The sequence below is a fragment of the Panthera leo genome, chromosome C1 (genome assembly GCF_018350215.1).
Source record: "Panthera leo isolate Ple1 chromosome C1, P.leo_Ple1_pat1.1, whole genome shotgun sequence".
In the NCBI taxonomy this organism is placed as follows: Eukaryota; Metazoa; Chordata; class Mammalia; order Carnivora; family Felidae; genus Panthera; species Panthera leo.
This window is the reverse complement of record NC_056686.1, coordinates 119,457,575-119,484,163: the sequence shown is the minus strand read 5'-3', so window position 1 is coordinate 119,484,163 and position 26,589 is coordinate 119,457,575. Positions and strand designations below refer to the sequence as shown.

The 26,589-nt window shown below is 43.2% G+C and overlaps 1 protein-coding gene across 1 annotated transcript in view; it reads right to left on the bottom strand.

Annotated features, from left to right (window-relative positions):
- Window positions 1-26,589, bottom strand: part of CCDC93 (coiled-coil domain containing 93) — a 97,559-nt gene that overhangs the window by 24,198 nt on the left and 46,772 nt on the right. Inside the window, exons 12-18 of the mRNA XM_042948498.1 lie at window positions 15,239-15,355; window positions 9,505-9,567; window positions 5,937-6,010; window positions 4,369-4,450; window positions 3,842-3,913; window positions 2,224-2,277; window positions 709-771 (exon numbers count right to left, since the gene is read on the bottom strand). Of these exons, the coding sequence (XP_042804432.1) occupies window positions 709-771; window positions 2,224-2,277; window positions 3,842-3,913; window positions 4,369-4,450; window positions 5,937-6,010; window positions 9,505-9,567; window positions 15,239-15,355 (525 nt within the window). The remainder of the gene's footprint in view (window positions 1-708; window positions 772-2,223; window positions 2,278-3,841; window positions 3,914-4,368; window positions 4,451-5,936; window positions 6,011-9,504; window positions 9,568-15,238; window positions 15,356-26,589) is intronic.

The window sequence follows — 26,589 nt, the reverse complement described above, 5'->3', positions numbered from 1 at the left end:
AAAGATTAGCAGTGTCCTTGTATTAAGGATGAATTTGACATATCCGAATTTCACCAAATAGCTCAGCAAAAGAAGCAACAGCCAGAGACAGGAGAAATGAGGGCTCACCAGCCCCGGCAGCCCTTTGGCCATTCCCATCAGAGCCTGGCTTTCTCTTCCCAGGAACAGGAAGTAGGCCCAAGCCAAAGTACAACACAAGTTAGGTCTTGGCTTCTGAGCTTCTGTGAGTCAGATCCTGGCAATGTAAGGGATTTTACCACGCAATTTTGACATTATGTCCATTTATCTTTGGGACCAACTCTAAAACCTACTTCCCCCATATTTAATGGCTTTCTTACAAACCTCCAAGGTTATCAAACAAGACAGCCAAAATGGGCACTGTACGAGAGCACTAGAACTTGAATGCCGGCTCTGGCACTCACCAGCTGCTTGACTCTGGACAAGCATGGAACGGATCTGAGTCAGCTTCTTCATACAGAAAATGGGGCTAAAACCTACTCTCCACCCCGGGTCAGGATCAATCAACATGAAGGAAAGTAACATACCGAAGTGAGGTGTTATTGTTATCTTAAACCACGTAGTTACCCTCCAGAAGGCAGCCTCAGCACCAACCTCGTTTTTAGATACTGACAATTCCTAGTTCTGCTACAGGACATTCATACCTAGTTAGGTATATTTATCTATCTTTTTGTTCGTGCTTTCACTTACCTGTAGTAAACGAATCTTGTAAAGTTTCTCTTTCTCCATATTATACCGTTTGTCTAGGTCTTCCTAAAAATTGGAAAAGGACACAACCATCTAAGAGCAGGAAACTTTCATTCTTCAATGAAGTCTTTGGAAAGTGAAACTTTTTTTTTTTTTTTAGAGACAGCGTGAGTAGGGGAAGGGGCAGAGGGGGAGAGAGAGAGAGAGAGAGGGAGAGGGAGAGAGAGGGAGAGAGAGGGAGAGAGAGAGAGAGAGGGAGAGAGAGAGGGAGAGAGAGAGAGAGAGAGAGAGAGTGAGAGAGAGAGAGAGACAGAGAATCTTCAGCAGATCCACACTCAGTGCAGAGCTTGATGCTGGGCTCGATCCCATGAGTCAGGTCAGGATCATGACCTGAGCCAAAATTAAGAGTCAGACGTCCAACTAAACCACCCAGATACCCCAGAAATTGAATATTTTTGTCACATCTTTCCATTCTGAGGCCCCAAATTTCTTTTCTCCAATGGCTGAGTTTAGGGTCTGGGTCTCTGTGTTATGTAAGACCCTTGAGGCTCTTTCACATCACTTTATTACAATTCTTCCTTCTTCTGGGGTCTAGGTGAAATCTAGTGTTCTTAAGTGGAGTATCCCCCAATTTATGCCTGCCACCAAAATCTACAATGATAAGGAAGTCATTATTAAAGAATCTCTTGTTCTAGGTATCTGCGTTTACAGTGACGCTGGATTTGTTTTCTACGTTTCTACTTAGAGCTACACTATCCAACATGAGAGCCACTAGCTACATGGGGCTGTTTAAATTTACTTTAACTGAAATTTAAAAAAAATTCAGTTTCTCAATTACGATAGCCACGCTTCCAGTGCTCAGGGGCCACACAAGGAGCTAGTGGCTATCAGAGTGAACAGTGTGGACACAGAACACTGTCATCACTGCACAACGTTCTTTTGGGCAGCACTGAATTACAAGAAACTGGTTTAACAACCTGTGGGCCAAATTCACCTCTCTGCCTATTTTTGTAAATAAAGTTTTATAGGAACAAAGCCATGTCCTTTCATTTACATACGGACCCTGCCTTCGGGTAGCGGAGTTGGCACACAAAGCTGAGGCTATTTCCTGTTTGGTCCCTTACGGTGTGCTGACCTTGGAATGTAGTACCATAGGGACAGTTTCCTCGCTCTGCATCACCCCCACCCCTCCGAGCCTGTGGGTTGGGACCAGCAGGTGTGGCCAGGGCAGGCCTCTCGCCTTCTCAGCTGGGATACCAGAGCAAACACAGAACGCCTGAACAAAGTCTGGGAGAAAACCCTCCAGAATGGCGGCCTTCAGGGCGATCACTGGTTAGACCCTGCTTCCATCTGAGGGGCCAGGTGTGTAAAATGGGGCAATGCCCCTGAGAGCCCACACACCAAGACGTGGTCATAGTGAAAATTAAAGCAGGTGTGAAAACTGTCAGGGGAAGGTACAACGCTGGTGGCCACTCCTGGGGAGGGCAATGGCAGTCCTGAGATTGGGTACGTACTTACATTATGAGTCATCACAGGGGTTAGGGCACCATGTGGATCTCCAGAAGACAGGGTCTGAAATGATGAAAAGTAATGAACATCCTTCCTGAGTAAGGGGTATGGGACAGAAGCTGAGGGTCTGGATGTAGGAAGGGGTGGGGGACAGTTCATGGGCCATGTCTACGGGCCCCAGATTTTAATTTGTTTTTACATGTGTGTCACAACAAACAAACTGCAACTGTCTTTGAATGTAATAATTCCTCCAACAAGATGTGATTGCTAAGAAGAGAAATATGATCTTGAAAGTCTGATTTATGCAAACTCAGTGGCTGAGCTGACGATTTGAGCCTCAAAGTTTTAGAAAAACCAGAGAGGCTGGCTGTCTGATGAAGGTTCCAGAACACTGCTGCACTGCACGGCCAGATTCTGCTACTCTCCTGTGCCAGTCCCATCCTGCCAGCATGGAGACACCTCCAAGACACAAATCCTGCACAGCCAGGAGCACGGTCCCTGAGCTAGGGTACGTGGACTGGTGCTGGGTGGCTTGAACCAGCCTCTTCCCCTCCTTGAGCTTTGAGCTGCCTGAACTGGATCTAAAGGGAGAGGGTGCAGTCAATGGGCTCTGAGACAACCAGCTCCTGCGTCTTGCATCGTAAGCACTTGGGGCCTCAGGGGAAGAGCTTAGAATGAAGTGTGACAAGGAAAAACAAAACCAGTAATCCCTAGTCTTACTTGGTGAGAGACACAAACTTTTTTTCTGGCCTGTGTTTTCACTTAAAAAAAAATTATTATTAAAAAAAATAATAAAAAAATAAAAAAAATTATTTTTTAAGTTTATTTATTTATTTTCTTTATTTTTGAGAGAGACTGAGAGCGAGCAGGGGAGGGGCAGAGAGAGAGGAAGACAGAATCCCAAGCTGGCTCCACGCTGACAACGCAGAGCCCGATGTGGGGCTCGAACTCACAAACTGTGAGATCTTGACCTGAGCCAACATTAAGAGCCAGACGCTTAACCAACTGAGCCCCCCAGCTGCCCCTAACTTAACTTTCAGCGGAAATTCCCACTGGCTCCCCAGAAGAGCAAGTCCTGTGTCCTGAGAGCCAGCCACATCCAAACAAACATCACAGAATCCAGAATTAAAACGTCAACTGCGGAAACATCAATGAGTTTCAAGAAGAGCAAGTCCTGTGTCCTGAGAGCCAGCTGGTGACATCCAGCAATGCTCCAGTCATGCTGGAGCTCTAACACTATGCCTTGTTCCTTGCTTACTGCTGCCTTTTAGGGGCAGGGCATGTCCCCAGGCAGCAGTAGAGGATGAAGTGAGTAAATTGGTACAAAATTTAGAGAACAGGTTGCTCTTTGAAGAAGGTTCCTAGAAACACCCCTTCCCTAAGTGGAGGGGGAAGCCTCCAGAGGGTAAATGAGAGGGATGGAAATCTAAGGAGAGGGATGGAAATCTAAGAAAATTCTGTGATGAAAACAGTGGAGAAGCATGTGTTCAGAGGACCAGGTTGAGGGAAACTGGTCAGTCCTTATTAGCATCAGACTCTTTGCCAGTCAGTCCTCCAGAAATCCTCCCGCTGATAAGTCATAACAGCACCTAACAGTCTTGAGGACTCCCTCCGAGCCTGTATTTACCTTTTCATCTCCAGCTGGCACTCTCTCGGCTTTCAGGTTTTCGATTTCCTGCTGCAGCCGCGTCATCTCCTCCTTTAAAGGCGATACGAACATTTACAAAATGCAGACAAGCTGGCGAATGGACTTGTGCCCGCACCACCCCTCTAGTGACCACCAGGAGTGAGGGCTTATCACAGGACCCCCAGACATCCCAGGTTTACAGGACAGGCCTGGGTTCACATGATGTTATTCTTTCACACTTTATAAGACTTCTAAATATACATACAAATTAGAACACAGTGTTTGTTAGACTGTGCTCTCAGTTTGGGGGTTTGACACACACAGTGACCGATGTGACTCACTTCCAGTCTCCTCAGGGTGGTGGGTACCCACCATAGGGCCCCGTTCATCTTACACAACTGACACAGAACTGCTCCATGAATCTACGTTTTCGGCTGCACTGGAGTCGGATGCCACAACAGCACAAGGGGTGGTGACATTTCACAAGAGTCCTGGTTCAAGATCTGCTCACATCAAGCAACACTTACTCGACAATGTGCTTTAAACTCCTGTTCCTGACTTTTCAGATTTTCATTCATGGCTACAAGTGCTCTCAGGTTCTGCAGGATGCTGAAGAGAAAAGACCAAACAATGACATATGGAAAGCCATTATGATTTTATGAATCACACCTAAAACCAAGTCCCCAGCTAAAGAGGGACTCCCTTTTAAATTTCCTTTGTCTCTCTCCAGAGTGTCTAATGGGTTCTCCACAAATGATAATGACTCCCATTTAACTGACATTATCATTCATTTATATACTCAAGTCCATCGGGCCACATCCAAACAAACATCACAGAATGCAGAATTAAAATGTCAACTGCAGAAACATCAATGAGTTTCAAGAATACTGCATCTACTTGTACCAATTACTCAACAGTATTCAGAGCATAGATGGCATCACACAGTTTTTAATTTCCACGAAAAGGAGACAAATTACTTAAGGTCATTAGAAGAATTAATTTGAAAATAAAAATGTCAAGTATCTGACAATACTTTGCTCCATATCATGAAAGAAGCGTTGCTAATTATAAAGCCAAGTAATCTGTGCCTTCTTTGCTAAAAATGTCCTTCAAATCTGGGACTGCTCAATCTGTGCCTGAAGCTTTTTATGATTTACAATATCATTCAGGGAGATTTTACCTGGCACCTAAACACTTTGGTGCCAAAAAAGTCAAATGTCAGTGTGTCTTACACTTTATTTAAATTGTTTAAAGACAATTAAAAAAACTAATAAAAATGAAGGAAAAAAACCAGCATCTATTCTTTGATTAAAAAAAAAAAAAAAAAAAAAAAAAAAAAAAGACTGCACCTTGAATCCCAAGGATGCAGGGCTGGAATGCTGCCAGTAAAAAACTGGTAACAAGGGTTGACTCCAAGGAGAAGAACTGGGTGGCTGGGGACACGGGTGGGAGGGAGACTTTCACCACATGCCTTTTTGTTCTGTGAACGGATTATTTGGTTTTTAAAACCAGAAGAACAAAGGTGGCGCTTGGTTGGCTCAGTCGGTTGAGCATCCAGCTCTTGATTTCAGCTCAGGTCATGATCCCAGGGTCCTGGGATCGAGCCCCAGGTAGGGTTCTGTGCTGAGTGTGAAGCCGGCTTAAGATTCTCTCTCCCCCACCACCACCCCCCGCCCCCCCCCCCCCCCCCCCCGCCCATCTCTCCCACTTGCACATGCTCTCTCTCTGAAATAAAAAACTATATGAAAATTAAAAAACCAGAAAAACAAAAAAGCAAAAGCAAAATGAAAAGAGTGTTGCTTCTGCTCCCAACAGGAATTAGGAGAACGAGGTGGCCAACTCAGTGCGGCCCAAGCCTCTCAGCAAGTGCCGGAGCAATGGGGAGTCGTCACATTCTGGATGGGGCGTGTGAACCGAACCGACCCGCATGGGGCCAGACCCTCAGCTCCTCAGTCCTGTGTTCAAACAAAATAAGCCACCAGACACTGTGGCAGAGTCAGTTTCTTCAAAGGGAACACCAGGGAAAAGGGAAAGTAAACACCAGGCAGAGTCACTTTCTTCAAAGGGAAAGTAAACACACGCGGAAACGTCTTACTTTGGATCAGCTTTGGATTCTATCTTCTCCAGGGCTGCTTGCTCCTTGTCCAGTCTCTCACTGTAGCTCTTCAACTGTGAGACAGAAAAGAGGCATGGCTGCTAGACACTTGGGGGGGACAGGAGAGTGAGCGCGTGCATCCTCCCTCCCCCGGCTCACATCTGTGCCCCACTTCCGACAGCTGGCCAAGCCCAGTGGACCCAGCTGTACACGGATTAAACAGGTGCACAAGAGAAACAGGACGGGGGTGGACAGGATGACACGGTCAAAACCAGACCCATTGAGACACATTCTGCTGGTGAAGGGAATCTTGGCAATGACTTTAAATCACAGCAGCACACAGATGGAAAGCCAAAGTAAGGCCGACGGCAGGTGCCTTTCGGTAGGTCGGTATGAAGAGGGAAGTAAAATAGGCTATGAGAGACAGACCTGGTTTAAATTCCACAACACCAATGTCATGGCTATCAGCAGGGGTAGGGTTAAATCTATCTTCTTGAGTAATTTCACTTTCTTTTTCTGAGTCAGAGTGAGGATTTAAAAAAAGAAATTTTAAAGAAACTCAGATTTCCATTTATGAGGTCTACACGTATACAATAGAATACAAAGGTGCTAAAAAGAGTAAGAAAAAAGCATCTCTTTTATGACGACCTCTAGCATCTACTGTTAGTTGTTAGAAAATGACGTACAAAACGTTGATTCCCATGTGTTTCCAATGTGTATAAAGGCATGTATATATCGAATGTGTACATGTATAAAAGGATATACGCATGAAGTATTTGTAAAAAGATTCACAAGAAACTGGTGATCCTCTGGAGAGGGTAACTATATGGCTGGGTTACAGTGATACAACTATTATACTTTTTGAATTTTGAACTGTGTGAATGTGTTACCTACTCAAAAAAACAAGATAAAAAGTTCTAAGGGTACTAGTTGAAAACGGAAGACCAAGCACAAGTTGCAACAAGCCCTTCTTGCCAAAGTCCTAAGAAAAAACAGACAATTATGTTTAAACTGGGAGCAGGTACCGCAGGGACAAGAAGATGGCTGCTGGAAAGGCGGGGCTGAGGAGACCTGCTGGATGGGATCAGCAGACACAGGAAGGATGGTCTGCAGGGCTGGCATCGCAGTAGGAGAGCCAGCTGCGCTAAGCAGTGAAGCCTGGCTCCCCTAACGATGAGCTGGAGCTCAAGCCTCAGAGGCAGGCGGGCTCCCAGAATCCGTAATGCCCAGGAGAAAGGTGGAGTGCCCCCCCCCAAATCACATACTACCGGCTGATCTCACCCAGCAGTAGGACCCACCCTTCTAGAACAATCACGGAAAGCAAAGCAGGCTGCATAAAATGGATACAGAATCCACACAGCCGGTAATAGGAAGTTTCAGAACCAAAGATAAGCATACCACCAAGAATTACCCAACATGTAAGACAGAACCACAAATGAGAAAAATAAAACTGAACAAATCAATTTTGATCTGAAGAAATTGTTTATAGATCAAGAAAAACTTTCGACATGATGGATGCCCTTAGAGAGGTGGGAGAGAATACTGCACATACTACAAAGAAACCTCACACGTAGGAAATTAAAGCTGCGACTGCTGAAATTAAAACATGGACAGGCCAGAACCCGGTGGCTTGGTGATGCAGGAGCACGTAGCCTCCCCACAGGTGTCATGGGCTGTCGTCTGTCCTTGACCTTCCCTGCCCTCTCTACTTTACTAAATTTACTGGAAAGACAGGTCTCCCCTGGTTTTCAGTGCCACCAGGTTATCCTGGAAGGGCAGGTTTTGCTGAAAAGGTGAGAGGGGTCAGAATGCTCGTTTTGCCCAATCCTTGACTTGAACAGATAAGGAGGCAGAGGCCCAAAGGTGAAGTTCATTGCTTGCTCAGGGGTCTGGTCTTCAGGACTCTGACCAGCCAGGCTTCTTCAGAAGTTGCTGAATGCTAGGTTTTATACGGCTTCCCATTTTCCTAGACGGGACTTAGTTTGACCGCCCCATGAGAGAGCGAGCTCTCAGCAAGGTCTTTGGTGCCCGACAGCCAGCACTGGAATCCCGGCATCCTCAGTGTAGCTGTAAAGTCCCCAGCTGCACGATGGGGATGAAAACAGTGCTGCTAGTGTTGTTACAGACAGTCCACGGACTGATATAGGTGAGGGGCCCAGAGCACAGCCAGCACATCCTGATGGTGGCTGCTATTATTACCTGAGGATAAGAGGCGATCTCCTATCACTGACTTAAATCACTTCCTCTACCTCCCAGCACATGGAGCTCAGCAAATACCTGATTTAGTGTTTAATACAAAGAAATGCCTTTAGAGCCACTTGGGATTTATACCCTAAGCCATACAAGTGTCTTAGGAAATTGATATCAAGATGCTTTGCCTTTAATCTCTCCCAGATGGTTATACAAAAACTGATCCATGGCTTGGCAAACTTCATGCCAGAGACTGTGGCAGTAACATTTAGACAGCAGCAGGGGCTCTGCCCTAGGAGTCTGCCACCCAGCCCATAGGAAGGTAGTCACAGAGCAGTGTGAAGAAAGCTCATCTGTCCAAATGCGACACAGGCTTCTCTGGGAAGCATGACAAAAAATCTCATTCTGCTGTTCTTTTGCCTGCCCTTTGCAAACGTTCTGACAATAACTGAAGAGACTGGCCCAGGTCAGAATTAAAAAGTTTCGTCAGGTTGACAGCAAGGCAGTGAGCTGAGTGCTACATATGGCTATAGAAATAAGAATTTTAAACGGGCACGTTTTGTGTGAAATTACAAAAAAGGGAGGGGGGTACTGCCTTAGTGTCAGAGAGGTTGTTGAAGACCAGTCCTGCTTCCATGTGGTTCGGAAAGTACCAGGTGGGGCCCCTGTAGGAGGCCCCTGTAGAGTGTGGCTATCGCTCGAGCACCAAAATCACCATGAGGAGAGCTTTTCCGATCCAGAGGAGGATAGCTCTCTATGGAAACACGAGGGACAGAAATATGTAAACTCCTCTCATGACAGGGCTGGCATCAGAAGCATCTGTTTTCCTGGCCTGGTCTCCCAGGCCATCACAAGTAGTAGGTGAGCCACACTGTAAACGCCCATGTGAGATGGCAGATTCCAAACCTGGGGTAGAAAATGCATCATGTGCTTCGAAATATACCCACCGCCCCCCTGCCCCCCCAATCGGCCTGGAAGATAACCAACAATGCTGAACAACAAATTACAGCCTTCTGTAGTTCTCTCATCTTATGAAAAGAAGCCTTCTCGTTCTTAAGGAATTCAGTACTTTGAAGCTATTCTACAATCTGTGGGCTTGTAGAGGAGCCGGGCCCACTTACTGGGCACGGCCCCCCCAAATTCTACGTGGCCCGTGCCCTGCTGAGTGGGCTGGCCTTCCTCGGGAAGCCTTTCCCGATGCTTCACGGCCCACGACAGTGTGGATAAACTGGCTGCAGGGGTCATACTGTGAGCTGGTCCCATGTCCCCAGACGGCCCTGAGCCCTGAGAAGTGGACAGTGATGCCTCCCCACAGACTGATGATACAAGGCATTCCATTAGGGGTGCAGGCCAAAAGCGGCTCTGCAAATCTACTCACCTCTGTCAGAGTTTTCTTGGTTTCATCATATCTGGCTTGTAGGCTGGTGTGACTTGCCTGCAGCTATAAAACAAAGAGGAAATACCTGATCTCATTTGATCCTTACAGCAGCACAGCTATGGGCGGATCCCCGTCTCACACATGGGAAAATGGAAACTCAGAAGACACTTAAACTGAGCGAATGTGGGAATTTTAGAATGGCTGTCAACAAGTGAAGAAAAAATTCATATAATTAGCACCAACTACATGTCAGGTGATACGCTAGATATTCTGCGTAAGTTCTATCATTGAATCCTTAAATTCAACGGAAGAAGACATTATTCTTAGTTTATTTTTTTAATGTTTATTTATTTATTTTGAGAGGGCAGAGAGAGACACAGACAGAGGGAAAGAGAATCTCAAGCAAGCTCTGTGCTGTCGGTGCAGAGCCTGGCAAGGGGCTTGATCTAAGGAACTGTGAAATAATGACCCGAGCCTAAATCAAGAGTTGTAGGCTTAACCAACAGAGCCACCCAGGCGCTCTGACATTATTCTTATTTTACAGATGAGGAAATAAAGGCTCAGAGGGGTTAAGTTACTTGATGGCAAGTTTCACAGCTATTAACTGATAAAGCCAGGATTCAAATTCAGGTCTGATGTTTCTGTTTGTCTACACTCAGTTTGGTTAACCAACCAGCGTGCCCATTCACAGAATACAAACTGCATTTCAGCACTCAGGATTCTAGCACAGACTATGACAGGCCGGCAAACAATCTCAGATAGAAGAAAGAATTCAAGACTTCCAACACTAAGAGAAAGAAAATGAATTCCCTTTACTGTTCAAAGTTACATAATTGTAAACGTACATCTGCAAAATGTCATGTCGCTTTCCCTTACTAAAAGGTATATCCTTGTGCTGTCTGTGAACTTTCAGAAATCTGAAAACGTTCACCAAAAGCCCAGAGCGTTTATACATTTCCACTCTGAAAAGGGGAAGTGGCAGAAAATGATATCGGGCTCTTTGGCTGTTACCTGAGTACATATTAACAATGAGAAATTTTATTCTGAGTCTCAATGATTGCTTCAAAATAACGTGCCCCATCCTTGAACCTGTAAGCAACCTATTAACAGTTATGTCGCCTTCAGAATCATGACTCCTAAATCATGCTTCTAGTCTCCATGACTGATGGATGGTTACACTTCCACGAGGCCTATCAAGAAGCCAACTCAAGCAGACAGCAAAAGTGATAAAGGAGGGAAGCAGGTGGGCTTTGGCTTCTCCCTTTTCAAAGGAGCCATCTGTGCAATGAGAACTTCCATTGGCCTGGTTGATAACTGGTAGAGAAGAATATTTCTGGAGAAAGTTTTTCTCTTGAAACACTAGTGGTTGAACTCTTGAAGCTCTTTTGTGGCTCCAGGAAGGGCTCCTGGCATTTCCCACCTGCCTCACCCACCTTGCTGCCCACCTCTCAACCATGTGCCTGACCAGCTGCCATTTGACATTTACCTCATGCTCCGCTCACATGAGGTGTGTGGGAGGAGATGATGAACATGGAACAGTCCCTGCACTCAAGGAGATGGACCAGGAAACTGGGGATTAGAGTATGAGAATAGCTGGGGCAGGGCCAGACCTGGGGGAGGCCCAAGGAAAGAGCCTGGCTCACGGGGAGTCTAAGGAAGGCATCACAACAAAGACTCAAGCAGGCTGGGTCTTGGCAGAGATGCAGCTTTCTAATTAGAGAAGACTCATCTCTCCTCTTTAACTGATTTCATAAGAGGTCTTTTCATCTGCTCATCTGACCATCTTTTCTCAAACAGGATGTCCCAGTAGCTTAGCTGAGCTCTTCATCTTACTGGAATTCTTCATGATTCTCCTACCCCTATTTTCTTCTTCATCATTAAACCTTAGACTCACCCCTAAATTCAGTAGCTGGCTACCTCCATTTCTGGGTTCCTCTTTCCTTCCTCAGTCTCAGGTTTCTTCTCAGTTATGTACTAGCTGCGTCCCAGCGCTACGCCTCTGCAGCACACTCCCTTGTACCCAGAGAGGCTCTTTATTCCTTCTCTTGCTTTTGCCCCTCCTCCCATTGGTCTACTGGGCTAGAACCCTCCCCAGGGTTATCATCAAGGCCACGAGAGTATATCCGGGTTGCCTTCCACCTGCATGACCTTGGATGAGGAGTTCTTGGATTTAAGGAGTTTGGGTTCTCTCATATACTACTGGTGGAAATATAAACTGGCAAAATAACTGGTGAATAATTTGATGGCTTCTAGCAAAATAAAAAATGCATATATTTTTTGACCCAGCAATTCTACTTCCTAAAATCTATCTTACAGGAATACTTACATATTTGCACAAAGATGACTGTACAAAGAGATACATAAATTTGCAGTGGAGAGGGGGAACCTGAAACAATCTACATACCCATGAATGGGGGCAGGTACAATAAATTATATTACACATGCGCTACGTCACACTATGCAGTCAATTAGAAAGAATGAGGTATATTTATATAGTCAAAGTTTTGGTTTCACCATTAGAAAGATGTGTGATCACAGGCCGAACTACCTCACTTCTCTGTGTTTGTTTGCTTATTTGTAAAATGAGGAAAATAATAGTACCTCTTCCACAAGGATGTTGTGTGAGAAGAATGAATGAGTTTGAAAAGCACTTTGTAAGTACTCAGTAAAAAAGTCCTTATTAGCCATTATCACTACTGACAGAGAGACATCTGTCTTAGAATAAGTGAAAAATGAACTGAATATTGTAGTCAGACAACCCGTTCTCCCCAGGTAAATGGGCATATACAAGTGTTTGCAAAGTTCTCAAAAACAGTGGCCTTTTCAAAGAGTAGAGGGGACTGTCATATTTTGGGGGAGGGCGGACCTTCATTTCATGATATAGTTCCATACTATTTGGTTTATTTACAGTGAGCTTGTACTATAACCTGTAATTGTTAAAAGTGGTTAAAGCTATTAAAAACGAATAGGGACAAAAAATGTGTGTAGCAGACCTTCACACACAGGCATGTGGAGTATATGGTCTCTCATTATGACTCGCTGTTCAGTGCTCACCAAGAAGTGAGTGAAGGCCGGGTGAGGTGGCCAGGGAGGCAGTCCAGGAGGGTGACAGAGGAAGGAGCTGGGGCTGCCGCTCCAGAGACCTGGATTCTCACACAAGAGGCTTGTTGCCGATGCTGTGACTTCTGGTGGACAGAATCAGAGACTACTAGGAGGTGAAGGAACTCTGCAGACCAGCAAGTCCAGAGGTGGACAACTTTTTGCAGAAGGGCAAATTTAGGAAGAGCAACCTTTTGTCAAAGAGCAAAGTCAAATTTAAACTTTGGCAACAATGTTTGTTTGTTTGTTTGTTTATTTTGATAGGACATTCCAAATTAAAATGGGTGGAGCAAATTATCTAGAAATGAAAAAGGCATATTATTATAGCTCAAAACATTTTGAGAAAAAATGTTTATGAAAGTGTTGATGTTGGCTTTCAATCTTTACATTCATTTCTATACTTATCTGAGAAGCTTTCTAATCTTTTATTCCTTATGTCTGCATAAGGCTTTGGTTCATATAAGTGCATTCCTGTTTATATTTTCATTTCATCCTTGGAACTCTCTCTCTTTTTATCATCTGAGACCCCTAACTCATACGTGATAAGTGACCTTGGCAAATATTTCCCTCCCTTCATCATTTTCCTCGTCCAGCTGACTAGCTACGTGGCTAGGGACTACTGTACGTGCTGGTCATCATTAAGAGCACTACTTGCAGTAATAATTATCGCTGTCCTTTACAGAGCCTGCCACATACGGGCAGTGTGCCTGAAAAATAACAGATGCATGGTACCCATAGGTTCTGGACCAACTGCAAAACAGACCCGAGTCAGAGAGGACTGCCCCTTCAGCTGAGTATGCTCCGGGACTGCCACTGCAATGACACTTAGCACCCCTTATCCCCAAGTTTAGATGGGAGAGAAAAAGCAAACATTCATGCTGAGATACTCTGCCTCATGGGGTCTGCAGTATCTTCAAAACGATCTCCCTCCTGAGAGTAAAGACATTATGATAAAGAAGCATCATCCCTAATTCAGGCTTATCTTGATTCTGTGATGAGTTCTTTTTGAACCGATCACTCTCAGGTTCTTATCATAATGGCAAGGGTCAGGAGTAGAGAGGATACTCTCTGAGCTATGAGTTAAAATGTCTAAATAATAAAACAGAAATCAAATCACAATCTTTGTATCCTTGTTTGCTTATTATCCAAGGCATTTTGGCAAAACCAACCTACTGTTTGTTCAGCTATGGTAGAACAAATTCTAACAGAACAAATTCAAACAAAAAATGATCGAGCAAGCCCATTTGATATATTAATATCTTTTGAATACGTGAGACTTGAAAGGATAAAAAAATGTACAAGTTCAAAATGCCAAATGGCACCCATTTTTGGAAATCAATTATTATAGGAACTACTGGTGAATGGTTCTTTACGAAGCTGTATTCATTCCCATAATCTTCTGCTACACGTGCTTTTCTAATTAATTAAAGCGTACTGCCAATGCAACTGAAGCATGTAACAACTTTTTATCCTCTATTGATTGTTCCTGAGTCAAACTCTACTTTCTAGAATGAATATGTGAAGGTCTTTCCAAAATAGTCCCATCCATCACCAAGTATACAGAATACCATGTCCTAAAGCTCCCTTGAAAATAAACTTGTTTCCTCCATTTCCCCTACCTCATCAAAGCCATCAACAGCTCATGCCTGGACTACTGGATCAGCAACCTAACAGTCAGTCCAATGAACTCATGCTCCCACAACAAATAGAATGGTCTCTGAAACATGCAAAGCTGATAATGCCACTCCTTTCCTTAAACCTTCCAATGGCTTCCACTCACCTTATCATGCCCTGGGAAGTCCTGTCTGATCAGCTTCTGCTAACTAACTGCCCCACTTAAGACTCTCCAGCCACAAAACAGAAACTGGCCAGGACCCTTCCTCTTCCAGGTCCTAGCTCATGTTGTTCCAATAATTCCCAGCCAAGCCCCCACCTACTTCCCATGCAGCCTTCCAGCCCAGCAAACACCTATTCATCTTTTCAGTAGGAGTCCTCTGTGACTGAGGCTAGGTCAAGTCTCCCTATCTTATCACTCTAGAAGTCTACTTCAAGCACTTATCACAGCTGTAATTAAATGGTGTTGTGTGTATGATGTATTTGTTTAGAATATGTTCCCTCATTGCTATCTTAAGATCCTTAAAAGCAGGGATAACTTGTTCTTCATTCATCCCCACGGCCTAGCAGAGTAGTGTTCAGTTAACATTTGTGAGCCAATAAATGCTCTTCTTGTCATGTGACCTTCTTCTAGAACAGACGTTGGCAAACTTTTCAGTTCGGGTCAGAGGATAAATATTTTAAGCCTTATGAACCACATCTGGAAAAGGCCAGAAAGTAAACTATCTTGGGCTTTCTGGGACACGTGATGTCTGCAGCAACTACTCAGTTCTGCCCCTGGAGCTTGAAAGTGGGCACAGAAAGTATGTAAACAAATAGATGTGCATGTATTCCAATAAAACCTGACTTACAAACACAGGTGGCAGCTGAACTGGCCTAAGGGCTGTAGTAGGCTAATTCCTTTTCTAGAACTTCTATTCTAACATGAAGATCTTCACTCCTTCCCCGCTTTCTCCCTTCTTGAAGAATAGCTTCATTTTACTTGAATGTAATTATAAAAAAAAAAAAAAAAGCCACCAACCTCTTCCAGATGTTTGGTCTTCTGCAGAATCTGCTTGTTCAAGGAAATGACTTTCCGACGATGTAGCTGGGAGGTTCCTAATTTTTCTGGACTTTCTTCTGCTGACAACTCAGACTGCTGTGGGAAACACGGAGGGCAAGCCCAAAGATTTAGTTAGCCCATCTCAGTTTACGTGAGACGGATCCATCCCTGCTCACCCTGGGAAGAGCACTACGAGCAGCCTGTCAAAACCAAGCCAGGGCAGGGTCCCATGCAAAACCCCAGTCCAGAGAAGACTCTGACACAATGATCAGGTTCCTCACCAACAGAGTCTGCATTCCTGGCAGAGGAGCAGCGTGTGCAGAAGCACAGGAATACATAACTGTGGTTATGTTGGTATCATGTAGGTCATATAGGCAACAGGGCACCATCAAAAGGTTTTAAATAGAGGAATAACACAGTCATATCAATATCTTCATGAGACTACAATGGAGTTATCAAGAATGGCAAACTGATTCACTTTCACTTTCACTGAAGTATTGTAAGTATATGGTCAAAAAGTTTAACTGTTTGCAAGTATTTATAATGAAAAGCCACAGCCTATCAACTTATTTCTCTCCATCCTATGGATCCACTCCCTTTCTATTCTTTTGGTGTTCACAGAGGATAAATATGAAAGGGATGAAAGTTGGTGAGGGGCCAGCAGGAGATTCCTAAAATTGTATGTGAGAAGGGAAGGGAGAAAAAGGTTGTGTAGGAAGTAGAGACCTGTCAGGACTCGAAGTGGGTAAGGGAGAGATTTCTGGGTGAATGCAGCAACGGCACTGAGAAACCACACAGAGGAGGAGGCAGCTGGGTAGAGACACTGAATACAACCAGCAGCCTCATCCTAGTGAGAAGCCTTAGGACAAACGAATTAAAAGGTTGATCCTGTTGCAACAGGAGTCCTTCCCATACTTCGTAGATAATCATAAAAAGCTTAGATAAGCTTTATTAAACAAATGCCCATTTCAACCACATTTCCTTCTTTACTGGAAGTATCCCAGTTCCAAACTAGGCAGTGACTTTAAGCCCGAGTGCAACACAACTACTTGGGTATTCGATTTTCTCTGCATGTTTTCGCAGTGATCATAAGCTTGAAAGTCTGGAAGATTTGCCCACAGGGAAAAGAGATGGGGAAGTGAGGAGGAGGAGAAATTGGACGAACAGTCACCATTTATTTTGGTTAAGGACTTCCCTGAATAATTCAGCAGCACTACTAACAGATGATGAGTTTTTGCCGCTTAACGGTTCCGGAGGTGGGGAACAACCAGCAGGATATGGCTGCGTAAAACAGTAAGGAATATCCATCACTTTCCATCTCGTGGGCTGGTGGGCCATAAAAGAAACAGAAAAACTAAGCACTCAGTAATGCAACATATCTAGCCTTGAAACCAGGGATTTTAAAAAAATGTCAACTAACATACTCTAGCTTATCTGGATCTCTGGGAATTAGAGTTAACTTTAAAATAAAAAAAAAATTTTTTTTAATTTACTTTTGAGAGAGAGAGAAAGAGAAGGAGAGTGGGGGAGGGGGAGAGAGAGAGGGAGACACAGAATCTGAAGCAGGCTCCACACTCTGGGCTGTTAGCACAGAGCCCGATGTGGGGCTCGAACCCATGGACCACAAGAGCATGACCTGGGCCAAACTTGGAGGCTTAAGGATGCTTAAACCACCCAGGCGCCCCTAGAGTTAACTTTTGCAAATACAACTAATTTGGTCACATCAAGAGATTCGCAACCTATAGTCTAAAGACGGGGAACTGTTTCTGAAAATTATCTGAGTATAAAAAATGGGGGAGGAGGAAGGATGACTCCCTCTCAATTTTTAAATCATTTGTCAGAAACAGATTTATTATGAACCAATTATATCTCCTCTACACTGATGAACAATGTTATTTATTTGCCCACTTTTGTTTGCTATATATATTTAATAGCTTTTTTTTTTCATAGTTAATTTTCAGATTTGGGTTTTACCATCCAACTTAGATTCCTTGACACTGATTTCCAGCATATCTCTGGCATATCCTGAGAGCTTTTAACTCTACTAGTAGAATTACATAAGCCTTCTAGCTAATGATTTATTGACATTTGAAACAGAATGGATTCCCTGTTCCCTGGAACTACCCCAGAGGTATGTCCCCATGTTTGATATCAGGATTATCTGGAGTATCCTGACCTCCTCCAGTGGCCTATGCAGGCAGGCTCCAGGGGATCAGTGTCTCACTTATCCCCCAGACTTCTTCCAGTCTGCAGGGGCGAGCACATACTCATTCAGGGCTGTTCTGGACCTTGGCATGGCTTGGATGGTGTTTCCAACTTTTAGCAAGTTTTCCTGCTGATGAACTGCTTTTATGGCTAAGGTCCTAAGGTAATGAAAAGTGTATCTCCAACCTGGCTTCTTTACCCTCTTACCCGTGTACCTGCATACGTACAGCTTTGTTTTAAAATCAAGACCTTTGACTTCACTTCAGAGAAGGCTTCTTGCAGGAAAACCAGTGGCTACCTCGATATCTGGAAAGATATCTAGGCTGGTTTATTATCTCTTTCTCTATTTTACAATCCTTCTACCTAGATTTATTTTACTATTTTATTTCATTTGAGAGAGAGAGAGAGAGAGAGAGAGAGAGAGAGAGAGAGGCAGAGGGAGAGGGGGAAGGAGAGAGAGAGAGAGAGAGGGAGAGAGGGAGAGAGGGAGAGAGGGAGAGAGGGAGAGACGGAGAGAGGGAGGGAGGGAGAGGGAGAGGGAGAGAGAGAGAGAGAGGGAGAGGGAGAGAGAGAGAGGGAGAGGGAGAGGGAGAGAGAGAGAGAGGGAGAGGGAGAGGGAGAGAGAGAGAGAGGGAGAGAGAGGGAGAGGGAGAGGGAGAGGGAGAGGGAGAGGGAGAGGGAGAGGGAGAGGGAGAGGGGGAGAGAGAGAGAGAGAGAGAGAGAGAGAGAGAGAGAGAGAATCTTAAGCAGGCTCCATGCTCAGCATAGCTTGACCCCACGACCCTGGGATCATGACCTGAGCTGAAATCAAGAGTTGCACACTCAACTGACTGAGCCACCCAAGTGCCCCTTTCTATCTAGATTTAAATTTTTAGCCACATGGTCTGACTCTCCCAGGGGTCGTCAAGGTCAATGTCTTTTTCACAATAATACTAAAATGTCATCTTGTTCATTCCCATTCTCATGATTATACTGTGAAGTTTCGCAGATGTTACATGTCATGTAGTATCATTGCTTTGATGTTAATATGTAATGCATTTATTACTATTATTTGTAAATGCATTAATATGTGAGCTATTGAGACGTCGGTAGTTTTTAAGAGTTCTTAAAGGGTCCTGAAACTGAAAATTTTGAGAACCACTACTTTAATCTAAGGGGCCTGGCCCACTTGGGAATCCTGTATTGGTCCCAATCACTGATTGGGGCCACCTTATTAGCAATGAGCTCCAATCAGTGGAATGGGCCCACCTATAACTTATATAACCTAGAGAGAGGAAAGTTCCTTCTGATTCCACTAGGTGCAGCCCCTTAAATTTGAATCTTCAAAGCATTAATGTACATTAATATCAGGATATTATATGCCAATTCCATATCTGACATTTCTCCATCCCAATTAAAATGGGTAATATATGCACATGAACAGGCTCAGAGCACATATGAATTGTGGGTTCCTCCGTTTGCCTTTGAGTCTAGTGATGGTGCTATGCAAAGTGCTTTGTTTAATGGGAAGTTATTTTTGTGCAGATATAATCATTTATTCTTAAGCTGAATTAAAGAGTCTTAACCTAGTCAATGGAAAGCCTATTTTTTAAACATATTTTTTATTAAGCAATCTAGAGACTGATAAAGGCAGAAGCAGTTCTTTAGAGCATTATGGCCCATGTGGCATTCTGGTCACTGAGAGTCACAGTGAGAAGGAAATTGAAGATGATGATGTTGGATCTGGAAGGATGAGACAAAGTTGGACCAATGGAGAGGAAACTTTATAGTAAATCTTTCACAGAAAAAATTAAATCCTTGGGGCATCTTAACTGATTTCTACTTGAAAAGTGCAATATCTCTCAAAGAATGCCAATCATCTACAAATATTCCATTTGTGTTTACACTGGAGGGAGGACTAAAGAACCAATCTAATTTTGTTCAACAATTTCAGATTAAGAACGTGCTTTTAAAACCACAGTGTGGATTAAGATGACTTCTAGTACAGATTCAATGTTTTCTAATAAATGATAGATATTCATAACTTCCACTCTTAGGGGAACCAGATTTAAATGTCATTCAATAATATTAGTCTGGTTCAAAATAGTAAATTCCTAAGAGAAACAAAAAGTGATTACTTTAGCTAAAACTATATACTTTTATAATGAAAGAGACCCCAAAGGTCTACATACAAACCTTCTTCCTAAAATAGAAATCTCTCCTATGTTACCTCCTTCCCCTACTAAAATATGGCCACAAAGCTGTCAGCAATAAAGATCCCTATCTCATGATATAGTTCTCTATACTGAAGAGATGGGCTTCAGTTTCTGGCACGTTGATGAACCCTTCTACTGAGGACAAGTAAACAGATAATATAAAATACTTAATTTTTTAATCTTTTAAAAAAGCTATGAGCTAGCAAGAATGTAAGAAACCTGTCAAGCCGAAAGTTAGTGAAAGTGGAACTCTAGGAAGGTATGTATACCCACTGCAGTTGGCTTTTTTCTTGAAAGTATTTGTCAACACCAGGTGAACTCAAACTTTGATTTTTACACTTCAATAATTGCTTTGCATAAACCTTGAAATAGGTGAAAGAAGAAAGAAAAGTCTGCAGCCAGATTTTTGTGATAGATTGGCCCTTATGCAGTGTGTGTCTAAATCCACACACTACCTGTATGGTCCAAAAAACCCTCAAGTCAAGACTATGTTTGTTTGTTTGTTTGTTTTAATTTTTTTAATGTTTTATTTATTTTTGAGGCAGAAAGCGACAGAGCATGAGCAGGGGAGGGGCAGAGAGAGAGAGGGAGACACAGAATCCAAAGCAGGCTCCAGGCTCTGAGCTGTCAGCACAGAGCCCGATGCGGGGCTTGAACTCACAAACCGTGAGATCATGACCTGAGCCGAAGTCGGACGCTTAACCGACTCAGCCACCCAGGCGCCCCAAGACTATGTATACAATGGACTTGGGCTGGGGTGTCTCCGGGTACTTGCCAGTACGAAAAGGCAAATCTCCTCTGAAAGAACAGAGATTCAACTCTAGGCTTCAAAGAATTTCTGTAGGTAAATTTGCAAGGAATATGAACTCACAATCAAAATTTGAAAGCACGTACAAAACACAAGCAAAAATCCAGCAGAAAACAGAATCAGATCTGCAGAGACACAAACACATACATGTCCATTCTTCCCTGAAGCAACAGAGATTAAGTGTAATCACTCTTTCACATAGTAGTTAGATTTACTGACAAGGAAGTCTCCATCGCTCTTTCCTCTCCCCTTCCTGTAATGGTGTGTCAATACCCTTCCCCATCTTGGCTTCTGTCCTCTAGACATTCTCCAGCTTACAAGTGACCTTTTCACTGGAGTCTGAGCGATGCAGATGGGATGGGGCTATTCGCTCATCCCCCTCTGCTTCTATTAATGAGACTAGATATGTAGATTCTTTTCAGTATTTCTGACTCCCACTAATGAAATTGCGTGAATTTCAAAGACCCATATTCATGTAACACTGCTGAGTCTAACGCACAGTTCTGGGTTGCAGGGCGGGCAGTATCTGCCTGGAATGCACTTAGTATTTAGTATGCATGAGCAGAATCCTATACCTCCCACTTTTATCCCCATGAACTACTGTCAAGTCGCCTGATCCTGAATTGGTATGACTGATTTTGCTGAAATTCAATCAAAGTTCACATTTATCCTCTTTAAAAAATGAATTTGTTTGGGCTCATCATTTCAACCTAAGGTAGTTTTGAATGTTGATTCTATTCTCCAGAGTGCTAGCCATCTCTTCTTTTCTAGCTTTAAATAATGTTCAAATCTGACAAAACAAATTCTATGCTTTATCCAAATTGATACAGATCCTGAGACTGTGGGCTGCACTGTGCAGCTTGAGACCATCCTACCAGGTCAACAATTCATTAGCTGATACAATTTTTTTCTTCTTTAGTTGCTGTTAGTTACTATCTATTGCTTTAAGTCATGCAGATTTCAGGAGACTGTGGAACACTTTAGAAATCCCATATATTTAACATTATTCTTTCCGGATTCACAGGATTCCTTAATCTCCAGATTCTGATTACTGTTCTAAATCTCTCCATCCCAACTTCCTTTGCTTAGCTGACGTAACCTTCACTCAGACCCTGTTATGTATGAGGCACAGTGGTAGGCACTGGGGACATGGAAAAAGACCTTACCCCTGGACCTTCACAGTCCACAGTCAGGTAAAGCCTTATCCACAAATAAAGGGGTTATCCTCCACATACTCCTCAAGTCTAAATTGTGCCACAGAGGAAGAGAGAGTTTTGAAAGCTCTTCTTGTTGCTTCTTCTCCCTCCCTTCCATTTTTTCTTCCACAAACGTTCATGAAAACCCTATTACGTTAGGCACTGGGGATATTCAATGAGCCCAGCCATCACTTACAACAGACATCCTAGTCCTGGGAGGCAGGTAGAGACAAGCAACACAGGGCACTGTCAGCAGCGCTAGGAAGGAAACTACAAGGAACTGATCCACGCAACATCTCAGAAGAGTCTGTCTTAGGAGGGAAAGTCACCCTGAATGGCCCCTGGGCGAGTCTCGGCAGAATCTTGTCAGAGTCACTTGTCAGCCTCAATTGAGCATTTATTATGTGTTAGGCAACTGAGATACAGGGATCAAAGATGAAATCTTGCCCCTCCAGAAGTTTACAGATGTAGGATGTGATTTGTCGAACATTCGTGACCTTGTGTGAAGAAATGGGAGTCCAGAAGGAAGGGGTATAAAAATCCACCCCTAGAAAAAAACTCTTTTTTCTGTCTGTGGTCACAGCAGGAGCTTCCCAAGAGGGCAGGCAACTCTTTCCTTATACCATACTTGTTCCCTAACTCTACATGCCAGTGCTGCTAGAAGATGGTAAAAAATGCTGTTCTGTGGCGGGGCCAGATGACGGGATTAGAAACATTTGAATCTACACTTACCAGAAACCACGGTAGTTCTAGCTCAGGCCTGACTCTTCAACAAGTAGTCAGGGTCGCCTGGTTGCTAAGGTCCCCATGACCTGCTAATCTTGACAAGGCCCCTGGGGCGTGCTATCTTTCCTCAGTCCCCAGCCCCCTTAGTCTATTCTTTTCCATTTTGTCTCAACTGGGTATAGTTTTAAAAAGTCACTCATTCTGTCTATTTATTACCAGGAAAAAAAAGTTCAGTATCAACTATACCAACAACCAATTTGCTTCGAGCGTGTACTGATGTTTCAAATGGCAACACAAACCAAGTAACAACTGGCATCCACTTGAGATCACCAGGCTATATTCTTCTGCAATTTCTCTCTTTATGGGTTGGTTGACTGCTAACTAGGAGCTTCTCAAGGCAGCGTCCACATCTTCTCATAACTCTGTCCTTGCCCCCATACCTGACACTTCCTGGGACACAGTACGTGCACAACAGGTGTTTGCTGCAAGAAGAGATCATCCCATGTAGGGGCTCAATTCTCTCAGTTCTCGGCAGAAAAGAAATCAAGCTGAAGACTTAAAATATCCCCCAAATGATACCACTTTTCTTTGTAAATGTTTTAAAAAACTAAGTGGAATAGCACTAACTGAAGATATAAAACCAGCGTAGAGAAATAACAACATGAAGGCAGCTACCTCAACAAGGCAGATGACATATTAACAATGGGTTCTTCTGGGTCAATCCTATCCAATTTAGTTAGACAAATTCTCTGCGGTCCTACCGGGAGCGAAGGCTTAGGAGGCGCCGGCCACTGCGTGTGCCCAGCATCCTCTGGTTCATAACAGTTCCTGTGGGGATTCACAATCACCATTCTTCTTCATTCCAGACGGCTGCCAATCAAGGCCAGAACCATGTCGAACAGAGGTCATCCTTAGGACTTTACACACAGAAGTGCGGTGGGTGTGAGAAGACTGACAGTCTGTGGTGAAGCCACCAGGTGACAATGCAGAAAGAGACAGAGTGAAACAAAGGCAGAAAGATGAGACAAGGCTGTTTGAGTCTCTAGGAGCCCTGCATTCATGGACCTCCCAGTTATGACAGCTGATAAATGCTCCCTTTTGTTTATACCATTCTGGACACAGTTCCTATCACTTGCAAACAAAAGGCTCCCACACAGCATACTGTCCAGGTTAGTGAGTGGCAGAACTTAAGAGACAAGTTTTCTTTGCTTGTTGCATCACAAGTGGCATAAAAATTATCATGGTAGACAAAACTCAAATGGGAAGAAATAGAAAATTTGAACAGACCCACAACTAGTGAAGAAATTGAATCAGTTATCAAAAATCTCCCAACAAATAAGAGTCCTGGGCCAGATGGCTTCCCAGGAGAATTCTACCAGACATTTAAAGCAGAGTTAATATCTATTCTTCTCAAGCTGTTCCAAAAAATAGAAATGGAAGGAAAACTACTGGACTCATTCTATGAAGCCAGCGTCACCTTGATTCCTAAACCAGACAGAGACCCCACAAAAAAGGAGAACTATAGGCCAATATCCCTGATGAACATGGATGCAAAAATTCTCAACAAGATACTAGCAAATCAAATTCAACAGCATATAAAAAGAATTATTCACCATGATCAAGTGGGATTCATTCCTTGGCTGCAGGGCTGGTTCAATATTTGCAAATCAATCAACGTGGTACATAAGAACCATATGATCCTGTCAATGGATGCAGAAAAAGCATTTGACAAAATACAACATCCTTTCTTAATAAAAAAAAAACCTTAAGAAAGTCAGGATAGAAGGAACATACATAAACATCATAAAAGCCATATATGAAAAGCCCACAGCTAATATCATCCTCAATGGGGAAAAACTGAGAGTTTCCCCCCTAAGGTCAGGAACACGACAGGGATGTCCACTCTCACTGCTGTGGTTTAACATAGTGTTGGAAGTCCTAGCATCAGCAGACAACAAAATGAAATAAAAGGCATCAAAATTGGCAAAGAAGAAGTCAAACTTTCACTTCTTGCAGATGACATGATCCTTTACATGGAAAACCCAAAAGACTCCACCAAAAGACTGCTAGAACTGATACATGAATTCAGCAAAGTCTCAGGGTACAAAATCAATGTGCAGAAATAGGTTGCATTTTTATACACCAATAATGAAAGAACAGAAAGAGAAATAAAGAAACTGATCCCATTTACAATTACACCAAGAACCATAAAATACCTAGGAATAAACCTAACCAAAGATGTAAAAGATCTATATGCTGAAAACTATAGAAAGCTTATGAAGGAAATTGAAGAAGACACAAAGAAAAGGAAAAACATTCCAAGCTCATGGATTGGAAGAATAAACATTGTTAAAATGTCAATACTACCCAAAGCAATCTACACATTCACTGCAATCCCAATCAAAATTGCACTGGCATTCTTCTCAAAGCTAGAACAAACAATCCTAAAATTTGTATGGAACCACAAAAGACCCTGAAGAGCCAAAGTAAAATTGAAGAAGAAAACCAAAGCGGGAAGCATGACAATCCCAGACTTTAGCCTCTACAAAGCTGTAATCATCAAGACAGTATGGTATTGGCACAAAAACAGACGCATAGACCAATGGAATAGAACAGAGAACCTAAGACTGGACCCACAACATATGGCCAACTAATCTTTGACAGAGCAGGAAAGAACATCCAATGGAAAAAAGTCTCTTTAGCAAATGGTGCTGGGATAACTGGACTACAACATGCAGAAGAATGAAACTAGACCACTTTCTTACACCATACACAAAAATAAACTCAAAATGGATGACAGACCTAAATGTGAGACAGGAAACCATCAAAAACCTAGAAGAGAAAGCAGGAAAAAAACCTCTCTGACCTCAGCCGCAGCAATTTCTTACTCAACACGTCTCCAAAGGCAAGGGAATTAAAAGCAAAAATGAACTATTGGGACGTCATCAAGATAAAAAGCTTCTGCACTGCAAAAGAAACAATCAACAAAACTAAAAGGCAACTGATGGAATGGGAAAAAATATTTGCAAATGACATATCAGATAAAGGGCTAGTATCCAAAAAACTTACCAAACTCAACGCCCGAAAAAAAATAAACCAGTGAAGAAATGGGCAGAAGACACAAATAGACACTTTTCCAAAGAAGACATCCCCAAATGGCCAACAGACACATGAAAAGAGGCTCAACGTCACTCATCAGGGCAATACAAATCAAAGCCACCCTGAGATACCACCTCACACTGGTCAGAGTGGCTAAAATGAACAAATCAGGAAACAACAGATGCTGGTGAGGATGTGGAGAAATGGGAACCCTCTTGTACTGTTGGTGGGAATGCAAACCGGTGCAGCCACTCTGGAAAACAGTGTGGAGGTTCCTCAAAAAATTAAAATAGAGCCACCCTATGACCCAGTAACAGCACTACTAGGAATTTATCCAAGGGATATAGGAGTGCTGATTCATAGGGGCATACGTACCCCAATGTTTATAGCAGCACTTTCAACAATAGCCAAATTATGGAAAGAGCCTAAATGTCCATCAGCTGATGAATGGATAAAGAAGATGTGGTTTATATATTCAATGGAATACTACTTGGCAATGAGAAAGAATGAAATCCTGCCATTTGCAGCAACATGGATAGAACTGGAAGGTATTATGCTGAGTGAGATAAGTCAGTCAGAGAAGGACAGATATCGTATGTCTTCAAATCATATGTGGATCTTGAGAAACTGAACAGAAGACCATGGGGGAAGGGAAGGGGAAAAAATAGTTACAAACAAACAGAGAGGGAGGGAGGCAAACCACAAGAGACTCCTAAATACAGAGAACAAACTAAGGGCAGATGAAGGGGTGGGGGAGAGGGGAAAATGGGTGATGGGCATTGAGGAGGGCACTTTTTGGGATGAGTACTGGGTATTGTATGTCGGCCAATTTGACAATAAATTCTATTTATAAAAAATACATAGCTCAATGTACCAGTAAAAAAATAATAAAAAAAAAAAATAAACCAATGAGCACAAGCCTCCAAAAAAAAATTAAAATTAAAAAAAAACTGTTTATAAAAATTATCACGGTAGAAAGGGACAAAATCTAATCAAATGTGATTGTCTGCATTCTCTAGAGACTTTCTTTCCTTTCTGTTTTTATACGTGCATCCCTGACCATACTCTGGCCATTACCTCTTTTTGGCCACACCCAGCTCT